The sequence below is a fragment of the Rhamphochromis longiceps genome, linkage group LG7, assembly GCF_057381845.1.
Source record: "Rhamphochromis longiceps isolate RC_006_pf linkage group LG7, R_longiceps_female_GT1.1, whole genome shotgun sequence".
NCBI classification, from domain to species: Eukaryota; Metazoa; Chordata; class Actinopteri; order Cichliformes; family Cichlidae; genus Rhamphochromis; species Rhamphochromis longiceps.
The window spans coordinates 48,738,456-48,765,721 of record NC_140563.1 but is presented as its reverse complement, the minus strand read 5'-3'; the positions used below and the strand labels follow the sequence as shown (position 1 = coordinate 48,765,721).

General features: G+C 39.1%; 1 protein-coding gene across 4 annotated transcripts; it reads right to left on the bottom strand.

Annotated features, from left to right (window-relative positions):
* Window positions 1-393: 393 nt before the first annotated feature.
* lhx3 (LIM homeobox 3) lies at window positions 394-14,464 on the bottom strand. 4 transcript variants are annotated; one of them, XM_085411311.1, is made up of 6 exons: window positions 8,872-9,157; window positions 6,658-6,829; window positions 6,329-6,528; window positions 4,715-4,866; window positions 3,422-3,593; window positions 394-2,331 (listed from the first exon to the last, which is right to left on the bottom strand). In XM_085411311.1, exons 1-6 carry the CDS (start codon window positions 8,966-8,968, stop codon window positions 1,907-1,909), a joined length of 1,218 nt encoding a protein of 405 aa, XP_085267437.1. In that variant the 5' UTR covers window positions 8,969-9,157; the 3' UTR covers window positions 394-1,906. The 4 variants fall into 4 exon arrangements, with proteins under 4 accessions (XP_085267437.1, XP_085267439.1, XP_085267436.1 ...); XM_085411313.1 differs by lacking the exon at window positions 8,872-9,157 and adding an exon at window positions 14,333-14,464 and having other exon boundaries at window positions 395-2,331; window positions 6,329-6,531; XM_085411310.1 differs by having other exon boundaries at window positions 395-2,331; window positions 6,329-6,531; window positions 8,872-9,155.
* Between the last annotated feature and the right edge of the window lie 12,802 nt (window positions 14,465-27,266).

Here is a 27,266-nt window from a genome sequence, read left to right as displayed (position 1 = left end):
CAAGACTCGGATTCAGTCTCTCTGAATGCAGCAGTATTTCCTTTAAACGCATTATCCAAAAATGGACAGATTGCAAATATTTTATATTCTGCTTGGTAATTTAACCTTTTTCACTGGATCCTTTAGTGTAGCGAAAAACAATATTTTAAGCGAAACTACATGATGTAGCATAAAATGGAAAAAAAAGAAAAAAAAGTTTTCAAAGGTGTCCATAAGTATATTGCTTCCATCGCGGTTTATTGATTTACATATTTAGGATGCTTGAAGTGAAATTGAAACAGGTAAAGCAAAATGGCTTTACCCGCTAATGGCTTATGGATGGTGAGCACAAATATCAATACAAAAAGAAAGCACCCATTAAAAAAAAAACTACAGAAAGCTTAAAGATTTAAAACTTGTATGATGCAAAGGTGTTTCCATGCGTATGTATCACAAGCCCTTATAGAAGGAAACACGTCAACAAAGAACCGCACACATATACACTCGCATGCACGCACACATTTACTGTTTAATCTATTTAATTGAATCTGACTTTGAATAACTAAACAAATGAGGAAATTCACAAGGGGCACTTGATCCCTTCTTGGATAATGGATTGGAGATTCCTTTCCCATAGGGACATTTGGGCAAACAAGACCCAGTAATCTCTGAATTGATGGGTTGACTGCATCAAATTTCTTCACTAAAGAGCTGTTGAACCCCTGATACAGTGTTGGTAGTTAGCCAGATACTCAATTTGCAGAACTGCAGGCTTGCTCTGGTTTCACAGTCAGTGTGGCGATATGTACTATAGAGATGTAAGATAAAAAATGCTGCAGGTAAGACGAATAAAGGGTGACTGCCTTGTTCGTTGGTTCTTGTTTCCCTGTTTTAACAATAATTTTTCAAGTGCTAAAAATAACCTAAAATGTAACAATAAAATTTCATCTTCAGTTTTCTGAATAACCGCTTCGAATACTTTACTCAATTACTTTTATGAGCGCTCATTACAAAAGGTATGATGCACTGTTTTGTACAGCAACCAAAAAGGACTGAATCCCATTTTGATTTAGGTGACAAATTTATTAAAGTCCTGCCATTTAATTAGGAATCATCATCATCATCATCATCATCATTACCAGACAGAATAAATAAGACATAAAACAGGTTTTTTCCCACATAAACAAACATATACATCAGACCCCGGGTACTACAGTTCTTCCTTGGGGTGGTTTCTGGTAGAATGAAACGAACAAGTTACATCTGAGAACACACAAATGCATAGAAGTAATTGGATCCCTAGGTACCATTTAAGACAACATCTACAATTTTTGCCTATATCCCTGTTCAAGAATGTACAAAGTCCTCATATGCGGGTTCTTATTCATGTCCAAGAAGGGGTTTGTATAAAAATAAAGTCTCCACAATGATAAACCATTATATATATAGACATTTGGCAACAACCAGACATTTAAAGACTTTGAATGTTGAACTGAGTTCTGCACCTACTACACTTTAGTTAACAAAGAGCAGTGGGCGGAGAGGGAGAGTTGGTAAAGCAAACAAAAGGTTGATGTCTAAACTTTCTGAGTGTGTGTGTGGTCTCTATATTGTTCTTAAAGAGCTTATAGTGGTGTCTGAAAATGGAGAATTTTTGAAAAACTCCTTACTTTGCATACAGTATTACTACTGAAGGATAATTGTTAGGCCAAGTCCTTAAAATGAGGAGCATTGTCTTCCTTACTTTCATTCAGATAACACACTCCGAATGAACCTGTCAGTCAGCTATTGATGTGATCCAGGGACAGCAATCTGCTTCCTTTCCTTACACAATCACAGCCCTGTGAGACTATTTTCCAACTCTTAAAATCCAACAGAAGACACAAAAAATGCAGAAAAAAAGCTCAAACTTGTTATTGTTGACCAATCAAAACTGCCCATGGTCCACTTCATCTAACCAGGAGGCAGGACTGGCTGGAAAATCTGGGTATCCGCCGCTGCTGCCGGTAGAGAGGTCTGAGCTGGGGCCGTTAGCTGCCCCCATGGAAACCCTCACAGCAGGGTTGATCCCAGGACCGCTGCCTTGGGCCATGATAGATAGGGCAGAATCAGGGTAGACCAGGTTGGAGATGAGAGGCTGGTGTCTTGGTAGTGCCTGAAGTGACCCCGGTGACTGAGGAAGGCTGTAGGGGCTGTTGGAGCGCATGTCGTGGAACTGGTCTTGAGAAGGGAGGACGCCGTGCTCAAGGGGGAAAGAGTTGCCCGCTTGGCGGCCTCCCATAGCTGGAGAGGACTCGCTCAGGCTGCTGTAAATGCCGTTAGTGTGGCCAAGCTCTGACATTGGTGGTTCATCTGTCAAACAAGGATAAAGATAAAGGAATAATTAAGATAATTAAGATTACAAGAGTAATAAAAAATAGCAGAAATGTTTGCAAAAAATGAACTTCAATAGAGCTGATGCAGTGTGTTCAAGTCAAGTAAAGCTGCACAAATGAGACTTCGCAAACCCATTTTCCTGATTCAAGTAACTTCCTCACATTGTTAGCTTGGTGAACTAATTATTAACCCTTCCTTGAATATAATAATATACTAAACCCAGAGAAAAATATGAAACGAGAGAATATGCTGTATGTCACACCTCAGCAAAAACCATAAGTGGCTTAGGGAGGTTATCAGAGCAGCTTGGGCTGCCAGCTTCCAGTTAGCTAATGTGTTTGTTCTCCAGTTACAACAATTCATCATAAACATCCAGTCAACAAAGTACTTTCTGCAAGACGAAATTTTACTGCAGCACTTTGTGATGTGCCTGGAATATCAGACACTATATTCTTATTTGAATATCGTCACAGCTTCATGTATCGAAACGTGAAAGGAAAGCAGATTTTTGCTCTAAGTAAGCAAGTAAGACACATAGTCACAAAGCAGAGCAAAATAATAATAAAAAAAATGATGATAAAAATACTATTTTATTTTATCATCTGGTTTTTTTGTAAATAGCATTTGCAAAAGAAAGCCAAGTTAAACAGAAATGTGTTCAACTTCTTTTTAAAGGAGTCAGCTAAATGTAGCTGGAGTGGTAGATCTGGTGCCATTGTGTAAAAAGCTCTTCAATCTCATATGAGGAAAAATTCATTTGAGCCGGTCATCACTTTCCACTGCCTATCAATATTCCACAGTTCAACAATAATGATGGGTCTATTCAGTTTCCCTGCTTTATTATAAATATTACTCTTTACATACTTGCTCATGTGAAAACATATCATAGTAGGAAGGCAACAAGTGCATGTAATGAATTTAATTGTGAGCATGCTGGCTCACCTTTATGGCAGTTACACTTAAAGTGAAGGAGCCATCTTTATGTTAGTAGTAGAAGTTGTGCTTTTCTTAGGGCACATTTAAAAGAAGCTGTCTCTTCTCTCAGTTATTGCATTGTTGACGCTACCTGTGAAGGACACCTCTGCATCACTGTCCATGCCCTCCTCCTGGATGCTGTCCTTGTCAGATTTGGAGCTACCCCGTGACCTCTTCATATTGCGAAAGTACTGCCCCCATCTTTGGCGCCCGGCATCTTTCTTCAGCCTTTTTTCTTTAGCTCGCCTGTTCTGAAACCACACCTGCAGGGTTAAAAAAGAAGAAGAAGAAATTGTTTTTAGTCAAAGTTGCGATACTTCATGATAAATCATTAGATACAAATACAGTGTCTGACTGATTAAACTAATTAAATCATTTTCAGCTTGTTTTGTTTCTATCATTTATTTAATTTTCTCAGTGTAAAAGACTTTGAACAAGTAGCCACTTTTTTTTTCATCGTTATGACTTCTAAAGAAGTCAAAGTCTCCTACATCTGATGTCCTCAGCTCCTTACGTGATGCACATACTATGCTTTAAAGCATTAAAGCAAAATTAATGTTCAGAGACTGTCCGGACACCACTTCACACCCACTTCAGCTCAGGTGAGAGACTTGAGCAGTGACACCGAACAGTAATCCTTTTTGGTGTTACTGCTAGTGTCCCCAGCATCAGATTTATCATGCATTTAATTAACTTCATGACAGCTACAAGTCGTCCTCAACTTAGAGCAGACAGGTTATCTCGCCGGTGACTTCTAATATTTGAAATTTTGTGGCTTTGCTTTTGATCCGCTCAAACTCTGGCTTACAGACAGCAGTATATGTGCAGCCGGTAGTCTTAATTTGTCTGTAATCTCACTGCCTTCTGGTGTCTGTGAAGTCTGATACTAAATGCAAAAACTTCTTTTTTCTCATTCATTTTATCTTGCACACAAAATGTATTCATTTCAGTCACGAGCACAGAAAGCAGTTTTACATTCTTGTTAATGATATTCCACCCTGAGTGAACCCTCTTCACCCCTTCGCGTTCACTGAATAATGAGGAGCATTTTAGTGGCTTCTGTCTCTACTTTTGTCCTTGCAAATAAAACAATATATATGACCACCACCCAGCAACCAGGAGGGGGCTCTTCAGCAGCAGACAATATGCGAGGGGCCCTCTTAGCATTGTTAACGAGCTTGCACTTAAACAGTGCTGACGTTCAGTCGGACTTCATTTTACTCCATCTAGCTGTAAATCCGCCCCCCACGCCACCCAGCAGGCACCCACACATATATGCACTTGTTCGTACAGTACACTTGTGCCAGGTCAGCTACAATTGTCCCTTGATAATGAAGTCAGGACACTAATGGAATAGCCTTTAATGGATAATAATGTACTCTACCTGCACAACCCGCATATCCAGACCCGTCTCTGATGACAGCTGCTCCCGCACATGGCGGGCTGGTTTTGGAGAGTTATTGTAAGCGTTCTTCAGTGTCTCTAACTGTTTCGCAGTGATGGTTGTTCGTGGCCTTTTTGCTGTAGAATCGGCCTCTGAAAGACAGATGGACAACATACAGTGTCAGCACTGGGCAGGCGTTTTTTTGAGATTCTATGTGGATCTGAAAAAGTAACAATATTTGTTACTAATATTTGTAAATGTGCAAAAATATTTAAAGACAAATTCAATATTTTTAACTGTACAACAGCTGTCAATCAATTTGCTATAAAGAAATAAGCTCCAGTCTAGTCCATCCAGCTAATTCTGTACAGACATCCTCAGTTGCCAACATTACAAACTCTGATAAATATACGTACTTATTACAGCAACCAACAGCACATAACCTGCATAACATCCTGTCTCCTAATTTTACATAAATAGATAAATTCCCTTCAGCTCATAAACCCTAAATCTGGATCCCTGTGCATAACTGCATCATGTCTGCACATCTGTTTGCCAGCACAGCAAAATACAAAGCCATCATCCAAATGGATGCTGCCCAAGTAATTGCACCCTGTCATTAGTAAAATAAACGTGTGTGTTTTTGGTGAAAACTTGTGTTCACTCACTGCATAAATCAGCACAGTAAATTCAAACAAACAGATGGGGAGATAAAAATCGGCCATGCCCACTCTGCCCTATCACGAATGAGCCTGCTGGGACTCTCAGTAATATGAGGTAAAGCAGAGCACTGATACAAAACAGAGTATCTGGTGAACGTGTTTTAGGCTGTTGGCCTGCGCCACCTCATATCATTTCAATGACTACAAGTCAGCTGTTCATTTCAAACCAGTATAAACACTGCATCTAACACTAAAGCTCAAATTAATCAGTGCCCCACTATATGCCACGGTTAAAGCAATGTTTTTTTAACAGCTATAATTGCAAACTTTTACTCTGAAACAGCTTTAGTAGTCTTGAAGCATGTTTAATTTTAATTATGGACTTTTTTAAAATCAAAAACTATCATGTAAGGGAATTATTTTATATTTATACACATGAATAAACGTTAGAAACTATTCCTACAAAAAATAATAAGTGGAATGTCAATTTGCAGCATTTGCAATGTAAAATTCATCCATGCAGACATGTATATATTGCAATGACTGTAGTGGAGAACAATTCCTGACGCCACTGTATATCATTTCCGTGCTGTAAATAATCCTGAAGCCCGCACAAACTCATACACGTGTATTCTTCTCTCACGGTCAGACATACATGCATCTCTCTCTTATTGAGTCTCTCCGCCCACTATAATAAGAGTTATTGAAAGCTGATCCTTTCAAGTGCAGAGTGCAGATGTAATCCTCCTGACCTGCGCTTTATGCAGTTTAGTATCGATCGGTTTGGAGGCAATGATGCAATTAGCGCAGGTGGGTCAAAGTTTAAGGATGACGTCTGTCATGGCAGGTTGCTTAAAACAAGCAGACACACAAAGTACAACATGCCGGAGCCTGGAGTCTGACCAACTGATTTGCCGACCGTTTCCCGATCTGTTACATATCTGCAGCTCACCTCTCTGCTTGGCGGTCTCGTAGTCGGCCTTGCAGACCAGCCTGCTGTCCTCCATCAAATAGTACTCGTCACCTGTCGCAAGTTGCCGCTTGCATACAATGCAGGCAAAGCAGTGCAGGTGGTAGACGAAGTCCTGCGCCCTCCTCACCACCTGTGTGGGCGGAATCCCCTGCTGACATGCTGCGCATTTGGTCCCGAATCTCCTTTTGGAAACAGAAGGTTGCCATCAGTATACATCTCATCCAGCAAGCCATAAATGGAAATTGAAAAGAAATAATTAATAATCAATGTCTTATTTAGCACTGGTTTATTTTCTGAAAGCTGCTCACTTGAAGAAATCGTCTTTGCAGTAGACACTGTCACCCCTGGTGAAGCACTTGTCCGCCAGTTGTGCCTGGCAGTCGCTGCACTTCAGGCACTTGCTGTGCCAGTGGCGATCAAGCACTTTGAGAATAAAGCGATCGACGATGTGTTGATTGCAGCCTGCACACATTGGGATTTCTGCGGGAGACAAGATGGAATCACAGCATTTTAGTCTGTTAAACGAGACGAGAAATGAAAGGAAAAAAATCACGAAGGGAATCGGTGCGCAAAATGACAGCCGGGCATGCTCATTGTGTTTAAAGAGACTCTGAATAATTATCTCCTAATGGACACAACTGTTTAATTATGCAAGACTCCCAATAAGAAAACGTCCCGCTTTATAGATAAAATAAAGAGCGGGAGGGTCAAAACACTGTAAATATAATGATAGTAATTAGATTTTTCATTTCACCTGACCCATTCTTCGCTTTTTAGCCCTTTCATCTATTTGTGTGTGTGCGTGTTTTTTAAAAGTATTGGCACATTTTTTTTAATAGCATCATTTATGTCCTGTTCATGCTTATGATCTAGGCCTAAAAACACTGGCAATCATTGATTTTATATATGTATTATTTATTTTGTTGTCGTATGAAATAACATAAAATTGAAGTCAGTTATTAGTTGTAAGCTAAAATTTAATTGGACAATTCATTTGGTAATTACGAGGATTAATTGTTGGCGTTTTACAGACGCCCTCTTTGTCTTGTTCACTTTTGAAAAAAAAAAATTCATAGAAGTCACGGAAAAAGGAAAAATGAGACTATAATTTTTCATGCATTAAGTAGTAAAATCGCATTTGAAACCGAACAATTAGGCACATTTAAAAACTGAATAATCAACGATTACATTAAAAGTGATGTGTTATAAGCTATAAAATGATAAGAAATCGGCTAAATATGAATGTTTTTAAACTGCTTTGTGAGGCACACGTCGACAGTTTGTAACAACATTCATTCGTTTAAGGTAAAACACACTAAAACTGAAGAAAATGTGCATGGATTGAGATGTGCATACACGCTAACAGCGATTGCTGGTTTGCCTGTAAATTTCCCATGTTTGACTCCCCGGATAAAAGAGAGGCCTCACATGACCTGACACTAAATTTTAAAGTATTTTTTATAATGTTCCTTCAGTGTACTTCCCACTTATGAAGCTATAAAATGAATAGATTTTAGAGACGCTTTAAGCGTTTAGCATTAAAACTGCACAAAGGCAAAATAAGGACAGCTACAATGGCAGGTAAAACCTTACGAGTCCTCTTTATTATTAATTAAAAGAAGCTCAACCACTTCATATTCCATCCGTGCAAGGAATCGCATTCCTATTGTTCTGTTGCGGGCTGCTCATAAAATATGAACGAACCATTTCTTCTGGTATCACCAGCAAGCTGTGCACAAGTGCGGTGGCAGCCACATCAAGAACAGGTGTATCCAGGTCATCATTAATTCAGAGAGCTCTGTAAAACTAGAAAGCTGCGGCCTGTAGTCTCACGGCACACACCAACATGGTGTCCAAGCAATTTGCTCACCTTGGAGGGCCCACTTCAAAATACTAAAATGATACACGAACATCCCAGCTGAAATTACACGCATCACGTCAGCAATCTGATAACTGATCAAAATGAACGGTCATAAATATATAACCATGTTCGCGCATTTAAAAACAAAAACAACAACTTGTGAATGTTTACAAGAAAAAAATGCCCAGTTTATTTCTGACTGCAAAATATAGAAAACATAATTAGAGATTCGAACGGTGGATAAATCTGAGTTAAACCGGATTTAACCTCCACACAGAGCATCAAACGAAATTTGAAAGACAGTTCAGGCAGATCAAAAGTTAAAACCCGGTGCTTACGATTGCTCCTGCAGAAATGTGGAGCAACACGAAATGACACGCTGTCAGTCCTGGAAGGTTTTATTTTCCAAAATAAAAGACTGCAGCTGTGGAACATCACCAGTTATGATAGCGCACGCTCAACAGACAGCAATCCCCGTGCAAGTCCCGTGGCCGTATATGACGGCCTTTTTAAAAGGTGTGTGTGAACACATGCCACACACACACACACACACACACACACACACACACACACACACACACACACACACACACACACACACACACACACGTATGTGCAAAACGAAAAAACGAACAATGTGATTATATTTTGCCTTGGTTACCTTTTTGCAACTCCTCGCTGTGAGCCAGCAGAGCGAACAGCATCTCCGCGTTATTTGGTGCCTCTTTTGGAGAGTTGAGCTCAGCATGTCCATCCATTGCTCATGATTAACACTTACATTAAATCAAACCTGCTTTGCTTGTGTCTATCCAAACACACATACACACACTCACACCGGACGTGTTGTCAAATTCGAGCTTGCAGGAGCCCGGGATTGAAACACAAACGCGCGAGAGTCCAGGAGAGCTCGCTTTTATGCTTCCCCGTGCTGAAGCCAGGGCTGTATTACGCTGCGCCGTTTCCTAGGCGACAGGGAGACGGATTAACATCACCTACTGAGTACCTTACCCCGGATCCGAATAAACAGGAGGTTAGGGGAGAAGCTAATAGCTCTTCTGTGCTCAGTGAGGCACTATAATGTTGTAGCCTATTACTTTACAAACATGAAGAGAAAAGATCGAAAAAAAGCACTTATTTTTATTGAACTGAAATCTATTTGTCTATATGATAGATAGTCATATATGTTTTCATGAAAAAATAATCATACAACACAATATTGTGGCAATAACGTTTGATATGTCTTCTTTAAACGCTTAAAGTTTTGTTTTAGGCATAAAAATATCGTAAATACTGAAACACCTGGAAACTTTTTTTCACTGGGTAATTGTAATGATTTAACTATTTCAGATGCTACAACTGCAAAAAAGAAAACATACAAAAAAAAAAACCCCTGCATGTGCAACCTGATCACATACAACGACCATAGCGGAGCGTGCCTAGAAAAGGTAAGTATACTAAGTCTCAGCTTTTATTTTTTTAGTAAGTTTTTTGTGTTTCTTCCAATTAATTACATTTTGTAATGTAAATTATTTATTTATGTATTTATTGGTTCATGTTCTCCTAAAAAAAAAAAAATTACTGTGATTAAAACTGCCACACGACTAAGTATACGCCTTAATTCAGATTCCAATGCATGCGTAAAAGAGAGAATAATAGCTTTTAACTAAAGCAATTCCATCTATTTCATAATAATAATAATAATAATAATAGAGTAAATTGTATGATTTCATGAGTGCTTTCTTTTTGCATTCCTCCGCTCGGTCAGATTTTTACATTCATTGTAAATATCTTACTAACTCACGAACACATGCATAACTGAGCACGCATACGCAATCTCCATGTCATGTTGAGTGTCTGCTTGAAGACAAGTGTTTATTCAGGGGAGAGATTGGCTGTTCAATAACATGTTGATCGGGCCAGCACCCCAATGAATTTTATTGACACTGATCTTTGGCACAAAAGAGCGCCTGGGGAAATCTCGGGTAGTGCCACAACCGCCAGGACCCGCTGATGAATCTAAAATCAATGTCCCATTTGCCTGTATTTCAGAAGTATATGAACGACGTTTTGGAGAAAGGTGTGGGGTTCATGTGTGCCCCTCTTACTTTTCAGCTTTGTAATAATATTTATGTCATATTGATCGCTCACTTTTGAGGGGGTGAGCCGACAGTAATGTTGCAACAAAGCCATAAAATGACTAATAAAGGTTATCTTATCAGAGAAGTGGCAAGTCGGTTAGGAAAAAGGTTGCAACGTTGATAAAACATGTATTTAAAAAAAAAAAAAAATCAAAATACAAATGTTTAAATCTGTTGAAACATGTGGCGGAAATCGGATTGAAAAATATTTTAAGATTTGAATGATTCTTTATTTCAGATAACATAAGTGACTAATGCTACAAAATTGTTCCAGAATCTAGCGAAATGAAGAAGCATCGAACATGAGACTTTTCTGGACACTAAATAACATTTCTAGACTACAATCTACTAACAATTCAAAGCCTAAATTCCATTTCCCCCCCCCATAACCAGCCCCCAGTAGCGGCCTCAGGTGTCCCACCTGTCAGGGCAGGTGGGACACCTGTTGAGCATGTGTCGTGTTGCTGGGTCCGCTGGTGGGAGCGACTTCTTTCCTACTGGCAGTCTGTCGTGCGTCCTCACAGAGGCTGTTATTGCCACAGCGGGCCCAGTGCTGTCCCCATATCCGCTTCCTGCGCCATGAGCACGGGCGGTGTGAAATGACAACACGCATAACATCTGTTCCTGTGAGTCTCCAACAATGAAGACTCATTACGGATTCATAACGTCTCCCACACGCAGTGCAGAACAGGCGTCTCTAAACAGTCTAAATGCACCACCGTGGGTTGCCCAGCAGTCTTCGTGCAACTTTTTTTTTTAGTGCAGTAACATAAATGCCTTATTTATGTTAGGTTTTTTTATTTAATTTTTTTTATTTACACAGGTTTGCACCTATTTATATATTTAGCGTTACAGCGACTGTTTCATGCTTGTTACAGATCACTTAAATTAATTTTCAGTCCTGCTGTGCCGGACAGGATCGTGACGAATTCACGGACCCACGGCGCCCAATTAAACTGTATTTGATAGCTGTGTTTCTCCAAACCCTTTGCGTAATTTGCATCAGTTGTAAAAACAGGCAGGCTGTTTTCTTACCTTGGCCAGAATTGTACCGGGAGAAATTCCCGGTGTTTTGACAGCTTGATCCCGGGTGTTCAAGCAGCATTTTGAAGATGATCCAAAACGAAGACTCACGTCTGTGATTCAGCAGCAACAACAACAAAACCTCTAACGCGACACTGAGAATGTGGATTCAAAACCCCGCACTGTCCTGGAGACTTATCCTCTGGAGATGAAGCTGAGGTTTGTTCAACTCTGGATGAATTTCGGCAAAAAGTTAAAAAGAACTTCCGTGGACCTTTTCCCGTTCGACAGCCAGCAGGAATTGAAACTTTGAATATTCATCAAGTTGATCTTGAACGTTGTGTCGATACCATTGAAATGAGAAGTGGGAAAGTGAGCCTGCACCCTGCAAAACCTACTTCAGCTGAAATAATCAGCGGTCAGCGCTGCCTCTGTCCAGGGTGCTGAAAGGGGAGTTTCCCTAAACAGGCTCGAGGGGTGTGTGCCGCTCAGATATCCCCAGAGGCTATCTTTAAGCGCGCTCACACACGCGCGCACGCACACTTGCCCTCCCCCTCTATCTCCCTCTCTCTCCCTCTCCTTATCTATGTTGTGTTGCACGTGCCTCTCTTTCAAGGCGCACAATGGGGCAATTGGGCAGTGCTCTTCTCCATTTTATTTGATTAAAAATAGACCGGCACTGCATTAGGTAGATGGAATGAAGATGCCATTATGTAAGCTTATTAAAGTAAACTCACTTTAAAAAAAATAATGCTTGAATTAAACACATTTTTCCTTCTGGGACTAGTTTACTGAAATAAACATCAATCGCCTAAAAACAGAAAACAATACATAAAATAATTCAACATGTTTTAATAAGCTGTTTTTCTCCTCCAGTGTAAAGTGGTAAAAAGGGGCATCGCTAAAATGAATTTTTTTGGCTGGTCTCGTGACTGTGAACTGGTCCCATTAGCACCATATGAGACATAACTACACTGAGCAATTTCCTACAGCTTTGATTCAATTTTCCTCGCCCAGCACCCCAGCCCCATGAGTGGTGTAAGCCAATTAGATTCACTACGCTGTTCATTAGTCCACTTGAGGCAATTAGTCCACACATCAAAACATCCAAAGAAATCAACAAGTTCCCCCCCACCCCCACCCCTCTCACATTCATCATAACTGAGCATCGCCACATCTCCTCTATAACCTCCTATAAACACTCACATTTATTATTGCATGACATTAAGCTCAAAACATGCCTGCTGGATGCTTGTTTTCATGGGTGACTTTTTGTTGTTTTGTGGGCAGTAATCTCTGGTCAACAAGGCTGCACGGATCCCTGTACAGATTAAGGGAGAACTGTAAATCTGGAAGGAGCTGAACGCAGTAACTAGGCTCCTAAAGCCAGTGCAGCATCAAAGGAGCTTAAACCAGAAGCACAACAACAGGGCTGCTTTCCTTTTGCTCTCATCAGCTGTCTTCTCTGATTGTGTTCTGCATTATAAAATTATGTAATTACATATTTATCACATAGGATATAAAACAGATCTGGGTTAGGAACAATTAATAATTGATTAATATCCCTATTAATTCTACAATTCTATTATTTCCGTATACTATAAGTGCACAAATTCTCTATTTTTGGAGGAATGTGAAGCATACACTCATGAGCGATTAGAAATCCATATCTAAATTTGTGTCACTACAGCTTTTTCCATGGGCACTTTCTTTTCTCTGCCAGTCTTTTTGTGTTATTCTATCCTCAGCTCCCTCACACGAGTATTATGATGATTATCCAAAAGATGCCGAGGCTCTTTTCCCTGTTTGTTTGGCTGCTGTGAAACCTCAAGTGTCATCACAGAAAATTGGTAAAGTGTAATACACCTGGGTCCTACTTAAGAAAGCAGCTGCAATCAGCTCCTAATGATTCCATATAAGACTCTGCCTTTTACACCCATGAGAACTTTATTTTTTTATTTTTTTATCATCTCACAAGTGCCACACAAATGAGGGCTACTTCAAAGCACACACAGGGTGCTTCACATGAAACCTCTGTTGTCCTTCAAGTGGAGGCACTTTTCTGAACAAGCGAGTGTTTTGGTGAAGGACACAAATTTATACTCAGATCTGTTAGGTTTCAAACGTAATAGAAAATCAACTTCACTTATACTTGAATTCTTTTCTCTAAAATGATTCCAGTTGGAGTGGTGGAAAACCCACCTCGCTCCTCCACTATCTATCTATCTATCTATCTATCTATCTATCTATCTATCTATCTATCTATCTATCTATCTATCTATCTATCTATCTATCTATCTATCTATCTATCTATCTATCTATCTATCTATCTATCTATCTATCTATCTATCTATCTATCTATCTATCTATCTATCTATCTATCAGAGCTTGTTTCCCTGAATAAGGATGATAATAATAATAATAATGATACTACTACTAATAATAATAAAAAGAAGACACAGAGTTGAAGAGCTGACACTTTAGATGCGAACTAATCATAAACATGAAGATTCTGCTGTATGTTGTATCACATTATCACCAAGTCACAACATATTTATATGCATCAGTTTGTGCTGTTTTAAACTTAATGTAATTTGTACTAAGCCCTTAATGGATATAGAAGGGAAAAAGTGCACTTTCTGATATAAAACTAGACTATTTTGATTAATTTGTGATCATGGATGTCGAGTAAGTTTAGCATCTACAGAAAGACAGCTGTAAAAGAGAGCTCCAGGGGAACTAGGAATCCTTTACCTCTTACTTACTTCTGAATTAGACAGAAGCATCACTGAATTTGTAAATTTTGCTTGTCCTACTAGTACTGCTATTACTACTCAACTACTCAAAAAATAGAAAATGGAATTTTAATTTTAATCAAACACAAAAAAAACACAAATAATTACAGTACTCTAGGCCTACACACACACCAACACTGAATAGTTCAATAGCATAGTTCTGTACCTGTTTTCCCTGCGAAAGGTTTGGATGATGGAGGAGACTGTGGACCGAGGCACATTAGGCTGCACTCGGCGACCTGCCTCTGCCATTGTGAGGCGATGGTTTATAACGTGGTCAATAAGGGTGGCCCGGATTTCATCTGGGACATCATGGTGCCTCCGTGCTCCTCAGCCTCTTCCCCCTATTCCTCCACGCATTCTCACTCCTCCTCTTCCTCTTCTTCTTCCTCCTCTTCCTCGAGCAGGAAGTTGCTGTTGTACTTGGCGAGGTGCTTCCATGTTCACACTGCAAATGAAACTGGCCCCAGGCCAAGCTCTGTCTATATACTTTTGGCAGCAGTCATAATCATAGACAACACCTGTCAGGTATCTAAAAAACCTGCTTGATTGGTCATCTGAGATGTGGGAAACTGCTCCTTCGTTAGTTCTAATTTCACCTGATTGATTGTCAAGTACTGTCATAACTTTATCAAATGTTCCAAGATATTCTTTCATGGTATTATATCTTTGACTAATTTTGACAGTTGAACAGACAATTGTGCATATGATGACTTACACAATGAAACCATGCTGATATGTTTTGGAGTGAGTAACCATTTCACTGAAAAATCAACAAATCAGTTTAGATCGCCAAGATCTATTTATTTGGAAAATGTGCTAAATGTGGGCTCATTGTGCTAACTGTAGCTACTTGTACATAATCATTTGAAAAGAAGCACAGAGTCACCTGAGACATGTACTAAAGCATTTGCAATTTGATAAAACCAATGAAAAATGACATTCTGTTGTGAACAATTGCAAGGTGGTTTGGAGATTTGTCCATGTTATTTTGAGAATGTCATCTCAGTTTCAAGAAATGAGCCAAACCAATCGAGAAAAACTGTAACAGGAACATCAACTGGAGAAGAAGTACGAAGAAAAGGGGGGGGGGATAAACACTAGGAATAAATGTGTGAAGATCTCCAGCAAAAAAATAAAACTGTCTATGTAAGCAGGAGGAGAAGAAACTGTAAGAGCAACTAAACACAGAGCTGCGGTTTGGGGAAGGCCTCGAAGGGGACTGGTGGTTGGTCCCGGGCCTGGTAAATCACCATGTACTAAATAGAAGTGAAGAAGTGAAAGAACTGAAAAGGGCTCGGAGGGTGGGGCACGGTGTATCTATGGTTATATGCATCAAATAGATATGGATGAATTAAAGGCAATGTTAGGAGAATTCATTCAAGTTCATCAAGTAACAAAAAAACTCCTGTTTGTAGTTTTGTTTTAGGTTTTCTCTTTAAATAATGTTTTAAAATCAAATCAATTCACAGACTTACAGCAGTATTTTTCACTTCTTTCCCTTCCTCACTCTGAAGTCACATTACATTCATTCAGCCAACTTGTGTGCTCCAGGCTGTAGAAGTGCATCTTCGGTTCAGCCGGTAGTATTTGAAACCCATCTTGGAAGAACCCTGTCTAGTAGCTTTTCTGTAAAAGACAGAAAACAAAAGAAACATGGATGACTATTTAATTGAGCATGAAAGTGAGAAGGCAGTCAAAAAGCAAAGATGAACATAATCAGGGACATGTGGAACTGATGCATAATGGGTTGTTGTGACTAAAATTTGCACTTTCCGTGGATTTCGGTGATTGCTAAAGCTTCCAGTATGTTTACATGCACAAGCAAACAAACAAACAGTAACAAAGACCACATTCACAGAGCAGAGTTGATTACATTTCAGCCAATAAACGTAGTTGTAAACTTCACTTAGCAGAATTCTTCCCTCGGTCATTTATAACTCCAGTAAGATTTGAAGTTAACAATCCTTAAACGATATCACAGAAATGCCTTTTTATAGTGATAGAACCAAGCTGTCAAATATTTTCCATATATTTGTAACAATAAAATTCTGAGTAGTTTTCAACACCACGAAAATTGATAAAGTCCTTATTCTAACTTAAAAAAATAGAGGTACAAAGAACTTAATATTTTAAAAATAAGTCTCTTTAGTCTTCTACCATATGCTGACAAAAGGCTTTTAAGGATTTCTCTGATATTTTTTGAAACTTTTGAGTTTAAAGAGGATCCAAAATATTCTCAGATGCCCTTATTGCAGCACACAATGCTTCTATGATCCTTTATTCAATTTTACATCTTTGCATACATCCAGAAACGTTACTCTGTTTTCCTTCCTTGTGTCTATTTGTATAACTACTTATGCACAGCTGAGTTGGGGGGCTGAGTGTTGCTGCAGGGGGTCCGTGTGCACCAATGCCACCCCTCTGACACCAGTCTGCCATTGTGCTCCTGTCATGATCGATCATGTCCTCCAAAGACTGGCCTTGTCCTGGAGGGAGGAGACCAATCACACGCCTCATTACCCAGGCTTGGTTACTCCTATGCGAAGTAGTCCCAAGACACCCCAGCCTGTTGCTGTCTGGAAAGAAGTAGGAAGAGTCCAAATGTGTGTGAGGGGTATAGAAAAAGAGAGAGAAAGATAAAAGATTAGCAGGATGATGTCAGGGAAGGCAGCAGAATCAAACCGGAAATTGAAAAGTAAGCCTTTACAGCGAATAACCCAAAAAGTTTCCGATTGACTGAGTAGACCCTAAGAGCATCTAAACATACTGAAAATAATAATTTAGTTAAAGTTACACTTTCTGTGCCCTCTGAGCAACCATCCTCTATTTTTCAACCACAGCCAGGAACTCTCATTGTTTTGAAATGGCTCCATCTGGCAAGGTTTCACTGACCAGGCGAGCTGAGGGTCGTTCCCCTAGCAGCTGGCTAAACTGCCCAACCGCTTTTCTGCTCAGCCCGGCGACTAACCGACACTCTCTGGTGGCTTTGCTGCTCAAACATACACAAACATGCACACACACAATGCTGCACAAGGCTAACTGTCCACTGGCCTGCCAGTCTTGAGGTCAGCTGGCTTGAGTTGAGTTTGGGGGGGTGTATGCTTGAAGGGTGGTGTGGGGCAAGATGGGTGACACCATTTAGCCCTTTGTTATATGCCAAAGAGAAGGAGTGTTACATGTGTACTGCAAAGAATTTAACATGATCTTTGGGGGAAAAAATGACAAGTGCTTTAAAGCTCTATGTTTTGATTGATTGTGATCATTCATTTATATGGTTAACTCAACAGCTGGCCCTTAAGAACTGAATGCAGGTTTCATTATTTGTGTGTGAGGGTCTATGCTGCGCTAAAAAGCCTGCCAGTTCCGCCAATCAACCCCTTTGAATATTGATATGCTAATGACGAACAACACAGGGAACAATGCTTGAATGCTACCACTGGAAAGCGGTACAATGGCACTCCAGTCAGGCTCTGACACTTTTACCACCCAACATGTGTCCCTAGTTTCATGCTCAGACAATAAAGGCCAACAACTGTCTGTCCATTTATACAGGGGATTCTGTTACTCAGTGCGGATGCACTGTCTGGGGGTCCTGACTGGTTACATTGTGTTTTAGCTGTCTTTGTCCAAGATGGGAAACATAAGCATTGTAGAGCAATGATAAGCCACCCCAGAGGCAGACATAATGCCTACGAAGTCAGAGGTCAAACCTTTCAAGCAGAGCCGAAGCTTGACCTTGCGCGTCATTCCAGATGTTGACCTGCCTCAGGGATCTATCTGGTTTGTAGGTGGCATTTTTTGAGAGGAAATCAGAAGTTTTAAAGAGCTTACCAGTTATCTAAGCTTTAAAAGGGCAGGTTATGCCCATCTAATCAGGTTTGTTAGCCCAGATGGGAGATCCAAACTATGCATATTGATATGTTTTGATCAAAAGAAGCATCCTTGCTGCCAAGCATACCATCTATAATCCAAGGGTCCTGTTGGTAGATTCTTCTTTTTTTCTATCAGAACATCAAATATATCATGTGTGTGATGTATGTGTGACTGAGATTTGGTATTTTGTGCAGGGACAGGAGAAGCTGAGGATGGAACCAGCTGATACAACACCTGAACCACATCCTTATAAACGTGAATAGAGTACCACTTATTAAATCTCCTCACTCTATCACTGTCTTATCCTTTTATATTGCAATAACTAGATGGAAAGTAGAGAGTGAAACAGTGATTAGTGGCTATACGAGGCAACAGCGACCTTGGATGATGCTCGTAATCACTCTACTGCAAAACGAATGTATTTATTATTAGTAGTTTATTTGCTGATTAATTATACTCCATTTCAGAGCATACCAGACAGCCATCCTGCCATTAGTATTGCATGGGTCAGCCATTTTAAAGCTAGCATTTATCATTATGTCTCTGCACTATTAGTTGCTATTATTACTGAGCTTGTAGGGACACAGTAAATGAGTAAATGAGAACCAATTAAACGAACTGTTCAAATGACACATGATTTGCCACTCTTTCCTCAACCACTGCTTGTGTGTTTCTTCATATGACAGAGGATTTGAAACTGAATTCAGAGTTGCCTCTGACTAACAAACTAATGGTTAAAGATGGATGTTTGTATACCTCTTGTGAGTGGAGGACATAATGTGTTTTTCTTTTTTTGTCTTTCTTTTCCACTGAAGGGAGGGGGTGGGGTAGGTGCTTGTGGTCTAAACATTACGGATAAGGGCCCCGGCACACGCCTGCATGATGTTCGGTAATCCTACAGTCTCAGACTCATGACCCACTTTCTTGGAGAAACATGATGGAGCAGCAGCCTCCTCTTACCCATGAGGAGCCTCCAGACGCGGGGTGGAGGGGTGGAACAATCCCCCCTACTCTGTCAAGACAAAGGAAAAGGCAGACTCCTGTAAAGTCTCCCAAAAGCCAAATAAGAGGTTCAGGAACACTAATACCCAAACCTGATGCTCTTATTAGTTCAATCTGATGAATAATTCAGAGGATGTGCCACTTTGTTTCCAGTCCAGAAAAATAAAGGAAAAAAAAATCTGTTAGTTGAGGACTTTATATATTTTTAGGTGGTTCTGCTGATACGCTTAAGATTCTTTGTGAATATCATGTTTTTTCAGGAAACCTTTGTAAAAATGTGCATTTATGCAGACGATGTTCTATTTTACTGGAAGATTTAAAATTTAAGTCGGTCAGTGGACCAAAGTGGCAAATACAGCCGCTGAGTGATCTTGGCCTTCATGTCAGATGGTTCTTCTTGAGAAGATTCTTAATACTTCATGCTGATCTGCCAATTCAATGTAGTTCTTTTGTTAACTACATCAGGAAATGGGAAGACTTTAAAGCAAGGATCTCAGCCATTTCCTAATTAAACTACTGAATTAAGCAGAGATCATCCACCGATACAAAGGAAATGAAATGAAAAGAACAGCTTCTCCACTATTATGTCTCATACCTTGGAAACATGCTGACCGACATCATGGCACGCGCTGAAGGCAAATAGGTCAACAAATGCTGCATTATGCATTAGATCATATCACCACCATACTTCTTATTCTTTTTATTAACCATCACCACCCGCCCCTGCTCTTGCTTTTTTGTTGCTGAAAACACACAGCTCTTACTTCTCTCTTTATCTTAATCCCTGGCAGACTTTAAGTGTCTGGCATCGAGGCAAAATCCCAAACTGCAGAGGAGCGTGTTTGGAGACCTAATCCCCTTACCCATAGACTCGAGTTGCCCTCAATTCACCTCTCCCAAAGTAGGCCAAGAACAAGGAGCCACAACAGAGAGGCAAGCGGCTTCACGAGGCTCAGTATTATCACGCGTCCCGACAGACAGGCATGAATGACACATACGTTGGCACATGCACACAGACGGATACATGGACTGATGGTGTATAAGCTGGTATACAGTACTATATAGACACATATGTGACAAGCTGACACACAGACACACCCAGATGCTAACCTGAATCATTAGACTTCTTCGACTTCTTTTATGTTCTTCAACAGTCAGATTTCAGTGTTTCAATCATCCAAATTGAATCATCTCCATATTCTGTTTCAGCTGATTAGATGATGACTTTCTGTGTACAGCTTACTGGGTCTTATTCTTAGCAGAACAGGAGGGGCTCAGTATTAACTGTTTACACAAATCAATAGTGTTCCAGATCATATCCTGCATGCAAGCGACGCTGTCCACATAGACAGTAGGTGTAAATACTGACATGTCTGCCTTGGACAATTATTCTTTGTTATTCAGGTTATTATTGACTTAAACATATGCATAGAGGTCAATACAATACCTCAAAGTCCCCTAAAAAAGTAGATTTGTGACATCTGTAAAAAGTCAATGGTGCAAGACCTCAATACTTGAAATGTGCAATTCACTTGTATTTTTATTTTTATTCCTATTTATTCTATTTATCCCCTTCGTATATTTTATTTATATCTGTCTCTGTATTTATATAAGTGTGTGTGTGTGTGTGTGTGTGTGTGTGTGTGTGTGTGTGTGTGTGTGTGTGTGTGTGTGTATATATATATATATAACATTCTGTAATTGTAACTTCTGTCGGTGCTGTGCTTTTTGGAAACCGAATTTCCCAGAGGAACCCACCTGAGGGATTAATAAAGTTCTATCTTATCTTTTTTTTTTTTTTTTCAAAACTTGTATATGTGGCTTTTTGCTATTTTATTCCACTTGTGGCCAGTGACACTGGGATTTGCAAATTTAAATATGATTTAAGTGATGGCAATAAAATAAACATTTAATGTTCTGTGAAATATGCACTTCTTTGTTCATGTAAATCAAATATATGGCAAATGCATGGAAGCTAATCATTTAGCTGTCACTATCCTCAAGCTGCATGCCAGTAAACAAATGTGATTCCTTTTTATTAGGCACAGGAAACCTGGAAGAACACCAATGGAGACTTATGCACAAAAGCGTGATTATTGTTTTAACATATCATGACTACAGTTTAATGTGGTTTGCAGTTTCTACCATAATAACTGAGTAAACTCAGACCTGAGAGGAATGAACAACGCTGCCACCCCTTGGCTCTTTGGAGTAAATTTACTCAGATGTGTTCGAAATCTAAGCAGTGGTATTGGCCGTGTGTGCATGCCTTATACCAGTTGACCACATGCTGCAACTTCAAATAAAGCAAATGAGTAAATATCAAACTATGTAAATAACAGTTGCCACCCTTCATGCATACATTATCTATAAACGGTATTGTCAAGATACAGTTGATGATTTCATGATTTTATAGAAATCACGTATGAAATAGAGAGGCTTATCGGTGTATTCTTCAATATCAGGTTCGGTGGAGACTAAAGAATTGTCTTGGTGTTCAAAGAGGTTTAAGAATGGAGCTAAGAGACAAGACGAGCTTGATTTTGAGTATTATTTAAAGGCTTATCCATCACTTTTCCCATTTCTTACATCCTTCCCCCCTCCTTTACTTCATCTTCTTTAAGTTCCCAGGCTGATTTCAAGAGATTATGTCAGATTTTCACATTATGTAAATTGTTTTATCCTTCTCATTTATCCTTCCTCACACAGTTTTATTAAAATAATGCTTTATCACTAGAACCAAACTTGGTAGAAAATAGGCAATTTACTGTAATGTACTAAGCGAATGTGTTGTGTTTGGGCAAGACACTAACTCCAAGTTGCACCTGCATTGGATGGCACTGAAAATTCGCCCACTTTTCTTTCCATCATGGTAGCTGAGATAGCTCACAGAAATGCAGACAGCCTAGAATAAGTATCTGTATTAGTGAATATGAACAGAAGCTCCTTCTTGGTGGCAGCATTTTTTGCCCCTTGAAGGGAGGGATTATGTAATCATTTCTGTTTGTTTGTTTGTCTGTCTGTCTGTTTGTTAGCAGTTTAGCATCCACAGTTGTGAAGATATTATTTTCAAATTTTGTGTGATGGTAGATGCCAATAACAGCTGTTAATTTCAGTGAAAATTGAGTCAAGGTCAAGGTTACACTAAATGTTTTTAAAAAACCCTCAATTATGGACAGTCTTAAAACCTCACAACTATTTAGTATGCCTTGCGGGACACGAGTACCTAGGTTGGCTAAGCATTTGACCTTGACAATCATTGTTAGCACCCAAGATCAAAGGTGACCTTGAACAAAATTTCAAGAAACCATATTGAGTAATGTATCATATGAAAGGGTACAGAGAGAGCTGGATATCACAGTTTTTATTTATTTTCGATATGACACCCTACACGGCACAAAATCACACACTGCATGAATATATCTTCCAATCTCACATTTTTACATCTTGTTCTTTCTTGTTTATCCAGAGCCCTACCACTGTGAGCAATGGCATGCTCCCTGCATATTCCTGTGACAGCACTGCTCCTATGTCTGGACCACTAGCATGTGTACCTATAGCGACTTGTATCTAGCATTTGTATCTGTTAGAGGGTGATATTAAACTAAACTTAGAATGTCCAAAGGTGTCCATCTAGACCACTTACTTTTCTCCTTTAATTGATGGACGGATGAAAAAAGCTTTTCACAATGGCTATCCCAACAAAGGTACCTCATTCTGGATCTTTGGCACTGCCATGAAGTGACTCAAAGGATGAACCAATGCTGTGTCTACACATAAAATACAGCAAACTAATTTTAAATTGTATCTTTACATAAAAAACATGTCATTTGTTGCCATTTCTTCAGTTGAATCTAAATGTAAAAGATGACATAGTGTGACAGGCATGAAATAGCATTTTTGCACAAACAAGGCCATTCCCAAAGAGCAATTAGTGGAAAACTTGGCATTTCTCTGTATCGTGTGCAGTGTGTTCTTAAAAATGAACACGTACATGACAAAAGATAACAAGGAAGAAGTAGCAGACCTAAAAAAAATATCTATAGCTGAGCTGAAAATATGAAAGCGGTATCTGAAAATCATGCCCCTAAAGAAAAAGGAAAACATCCAGCAAAAATCAGGTGATTCATCTACTGTTCCCTGGAGCCTCATCAGGAATGGTCTCAGTGAAAAGATGGCTGTCAAGAAGCCATTCTTAAGCAGGGAAAACAGGGAGGAAAGGTTGAGGTGTGCCCAAATTACACAACATCTGGACTAATAGCAGGTCCAATACTGTGTAAATTTTGGTTTGGTTTGGTTATTTGGTTCAAATAGTCATCGATATGCATGAAGGTCAGGAGAGAGATACAACAGTGAGAGTCTACAGTCATCTGCAAAACACAGTAGAGCCGGTGATGTTCAGGATCTTGTTAAAATTGACAGAATTATGAACACAGAACACATGTAGCATCAGATTTTGATCCACCAGGCAATATCATCTGCAAATCATGTGACTGGTAACGACTTCATGTCCTTTTGGTACAGATTCACAACCTGATCCTACAACAATGGAAAATGAGCAGGACAGAGATAACCTAATATGTACAGGGTTTGGTTTGTTATTTGTTTGGCTGCCTTACTAAAGAGAAACAAATTTAAGTTGCTCCCTTTAAATCTAAAAATCAGCTTACCTCAATCTCATTGTGATTCTGTTGCTCCTTTTTGTCTGTAATGAGCTATTGCATGGGTGGCCCATGGATGAGATCCAACTGAGGATTAAAGCAAAAACACACCAAAAATGTAAAACAAGTGAGAACAGAAGAAAACATGTTTTTTGAGTGGTGAGAAAATGGAAATTAAAATAGCTTCCATGGGGAGCTTATTATTATCTGAACAGTCAAATGGCAATTCATTAAAATAAGTGGTTCCCACCGCCATAATATCAAACACAAACAAATAAAGCACACTCTGAAGATTAGTGGCTTTTCCTTTGTTCCCCAGAATCATTTTATCGCTCTTAGTTTGGCAAAGCAGAAATTTAGAATAACAAAATCTTTTGATCTAAAACTGAGATGACACTGGGCAAAATGTGTGAATTTATTCATAGAAAGTCATAATATTAATTGCATGATGACACCGCATCACCATATGATCGCAAAAAAAGTATTAAAACAATTTTCATCAAACGAGTAAAATGAAATAAGACAGAAATAATCAAATAGCAGATTAATCATTTAAAACAATATAATATACTTTATATAAAAAATGTAGGATTTGTCAGTGTATTCTTTTTTTTTTTTTTACACTTGCTTTATAGATTCAACAAAAAATCTGTAATCTCTGATGATTGAAATTATTTAAGATATCTGACATCTTAACATTTATTCTGGTGGTCAGAAATGCTTTTCTTTTGATGATGGATGAAGAGGACTGGATGTGCACAGATGTCTACACTCTGTATGCTGCTGTTATTTTCACATAGAGTTTCTAAATCTTCCTATAATTGTAATATTCCTCTTGGTGTATTAATATAATAGAAGATCTTTGAGGGGTGCACACCAACCAAATAACAGCACTGTAAACATCACAGCACAACAGCTGTAGGGCTGTGTTCAAAAGGAAATGAAAGAAAATCCCTCGATAAGACAGCTAAGTGAATAATATGATATTATCTTGCATAGCTTGTATATTACAAAGCAAATTGTTTACACACGCAGACTTAATCACATACAAAATTAGTTTAATATTGGAAAAAAAAACCCCCACATCACAGACTGACTACTGAATATCCGTCTGTGTTATTGTGCCAGCAGTATATTTATTATATAGAGTAACTGTCTAACTATGCTGAAATATCTTCAGCCATGTTAAAGATCACTGTTTTTTGTTGTTGTTTAATTGCATGCATTCTTGGTTTTCCTTGGGATATAAATCCAGCTTTATTCCTGCTTGTCTTTCACCAGTACAATGCTGCCCTCCTATGGTAAGGTTTAGTTTTTGCAGGGATCTTTGTATATTTGATACGAATCAAATTTATAACAAAAGCTTGCAGTGTTGAGGGATTTGCTTTTAAAATTCAAAATACATTAGACAAGACTAAACTAATATTTTACTGTTCTAAGCTGCTTAACAGAACACCTTATGCAACACCAGTGTACAAGTGTGTTATTAGCACTTGGAAGATTGGCATGAAAACCATACGGCTCTTACCTACACGGTCACATATAAAAAGAGAAAAACAATCATATTTTATATCTGTGACATTGACAGCAAAGTAATTTAACAGATGTATGTACGCTGCTATTGTTAGTTCCCATCAAGCACAGAAAAACAACCTCCCGGTCTTCTGCACGAGTATTGTGTGGATCAGTTTAATTTAATCTAATACTTCTTATTTCCTGTAAAAAATGACTCCCCCCCCCCCCCCCCCCCCCATATTCAGAACACATATTTTGTGGAACATGAGGGTATTTGCAGAATTAGCAGGTATTCTTTGCGTTGTTTTCATTATTCTGTGTTTTCTGAAAAAAAGGGCATCATACCAGCAATACATTTAATGGTTTCCTCAGTCATATTTAGTGATACAGATGAAGGAGAACCAAATACATCCAGCCATCCATCCACTCTTCCACCCACTTTCTTATCCTGGTATCAGTAGGGTGCAGAGATGAACTTGCTGGCCATTGTCCTCAGGTTTCCCAAGATGCTCTAAGTCTCCTGCTCCACTTTTCACTCAGTCATGAACAACACTCCAAATTACTGAAAACCCTCCATGTGATGTGGCATAACATAATGTGGGCACTCCACCCTTTTCAGGCTAAAATCTATGGATTCAGATATAGAGGAACTAATTCTCATCCCATTTGCTTTTATTTTTACTGCAAGGATCACAGGGTGGGCTGTAGATCATGGCTTGTGGATCCCCACAGGATAAAAAAAAATCACTGGAAATGGACACCCTCTGGCCCTTTGTTACACATAAATTGTGTTGTGCTCATAAAAGTTGTGGTAGTGTCCACATGAAACAAGTCTGACTTGTGGAACAATCCTTGAACGGGTAAAGATCCTCCTAGTTGAAACCTCCTGGCTTTAATGATATTTTTAACTGAAAATCAACTGTTATAAACAAGTGCAACACACCACTACATTCCTGCTTAAAAAAATCTCGAAAGTATAGTTGGTGACAGAAAAACAACAGTGTGTCAAAATTTTACTTACAGTTTGGAGCACTTTTCACAACCATTGCCATTGGTGATTTTCTTCAAATTGCTGGGATACCTAGCTGTTCCAGGGTTATACTACCACCAATTCAACTGACTGTGACACTGCATCAGTCCATTATCTGGGATTAAATTGTCTTGACTTGCTGTGTACAAGGTAACCAATGAGATGTTTGGATCTGTTAATGAGATGCAGTGACAGTTAAAATATTTCATGATGCGCTGCAGCACAGGAACCATGAAATCAAATAGTAAAAATAATCAAAATGGTTTTTAAATGAAATTAATTTATACTTTAATAAGTAAATGGTACGTGTACCTATTTAATTACGTATTTTGTAAATTATTAATTATTTATTTCCTACTGTAATTAAATGAGGACACATGCTAGTTTTATTTATGACACATTGGCACTTTTGGCGTTCAATAAGTTTGTTAGGCGACTCCTGCCTTTCTCACTGCAAAGACTGATTTAAAGCAAAGAGCAACACAAACATTGTGAGCCGGCTGACACTGCCCCCTGCTGACAGTACACATTTAAAACACGTAGACGCAGATCTGCAAATCTCTGGGAGACATTAGGACACGCCCATATTTACGCGTCATCCCCAAGACACCGCTTGACCGCGATGAACTGTGCATGCATGCTTGCTTTCAGGGTACTTGGAAAAAAGTATGGCTGTATAACAGGGATGACTACTCATCCGTGGTGGGCATATGTGTCTGCGAACTTGAGAGTGTGCGGCTTATTTTTGTACTTAAATTCTTTTTTTTGTTATTAACTGTCGTACAGGGATTGAGGAAAGACTATTAACTTTCCGCTGCCCTAACAGCCTAGAGAAGATTTGGTACATTTAGGTCTTTTTATGGGTGGGGAAATAATTTAACAAAAGTACTGTTAATATAATATTTATTATTTAATTATTTATTTTTTTAAATGTGAAATTAGTCCTTTCTCACCGGCGACACCACGAGCAGCTACGTGACGTCATCTCAGGGGGCGGGGCTTGGATTTTTTTCTGG

Bases quoted from the DNA above. Each gene is read 5' to 3' on its own strand.
- lhx3 (XM_085411310.1), bottom strand. From the start codon at position 8,968: ATGGATGGACATGCTGAGCTCAACTCTCCAAAAGAGGCACCAAATAAC. The intron at 6,830-8,871 runs GTAACCAAGGCA...TGTCTCCCGCAG, and splicing joins CAGCGAGGAGTTGCAAAAAG to AAATCCCAATGTGTGCAGGC. The intron at 3,594-4,714 runs GTAGAGTACATT...TTAACCCTGCAG, and splicing joins TGGATATGCGGGTTGTGCAG to GTGTGGTTTCAGAACAGGCG.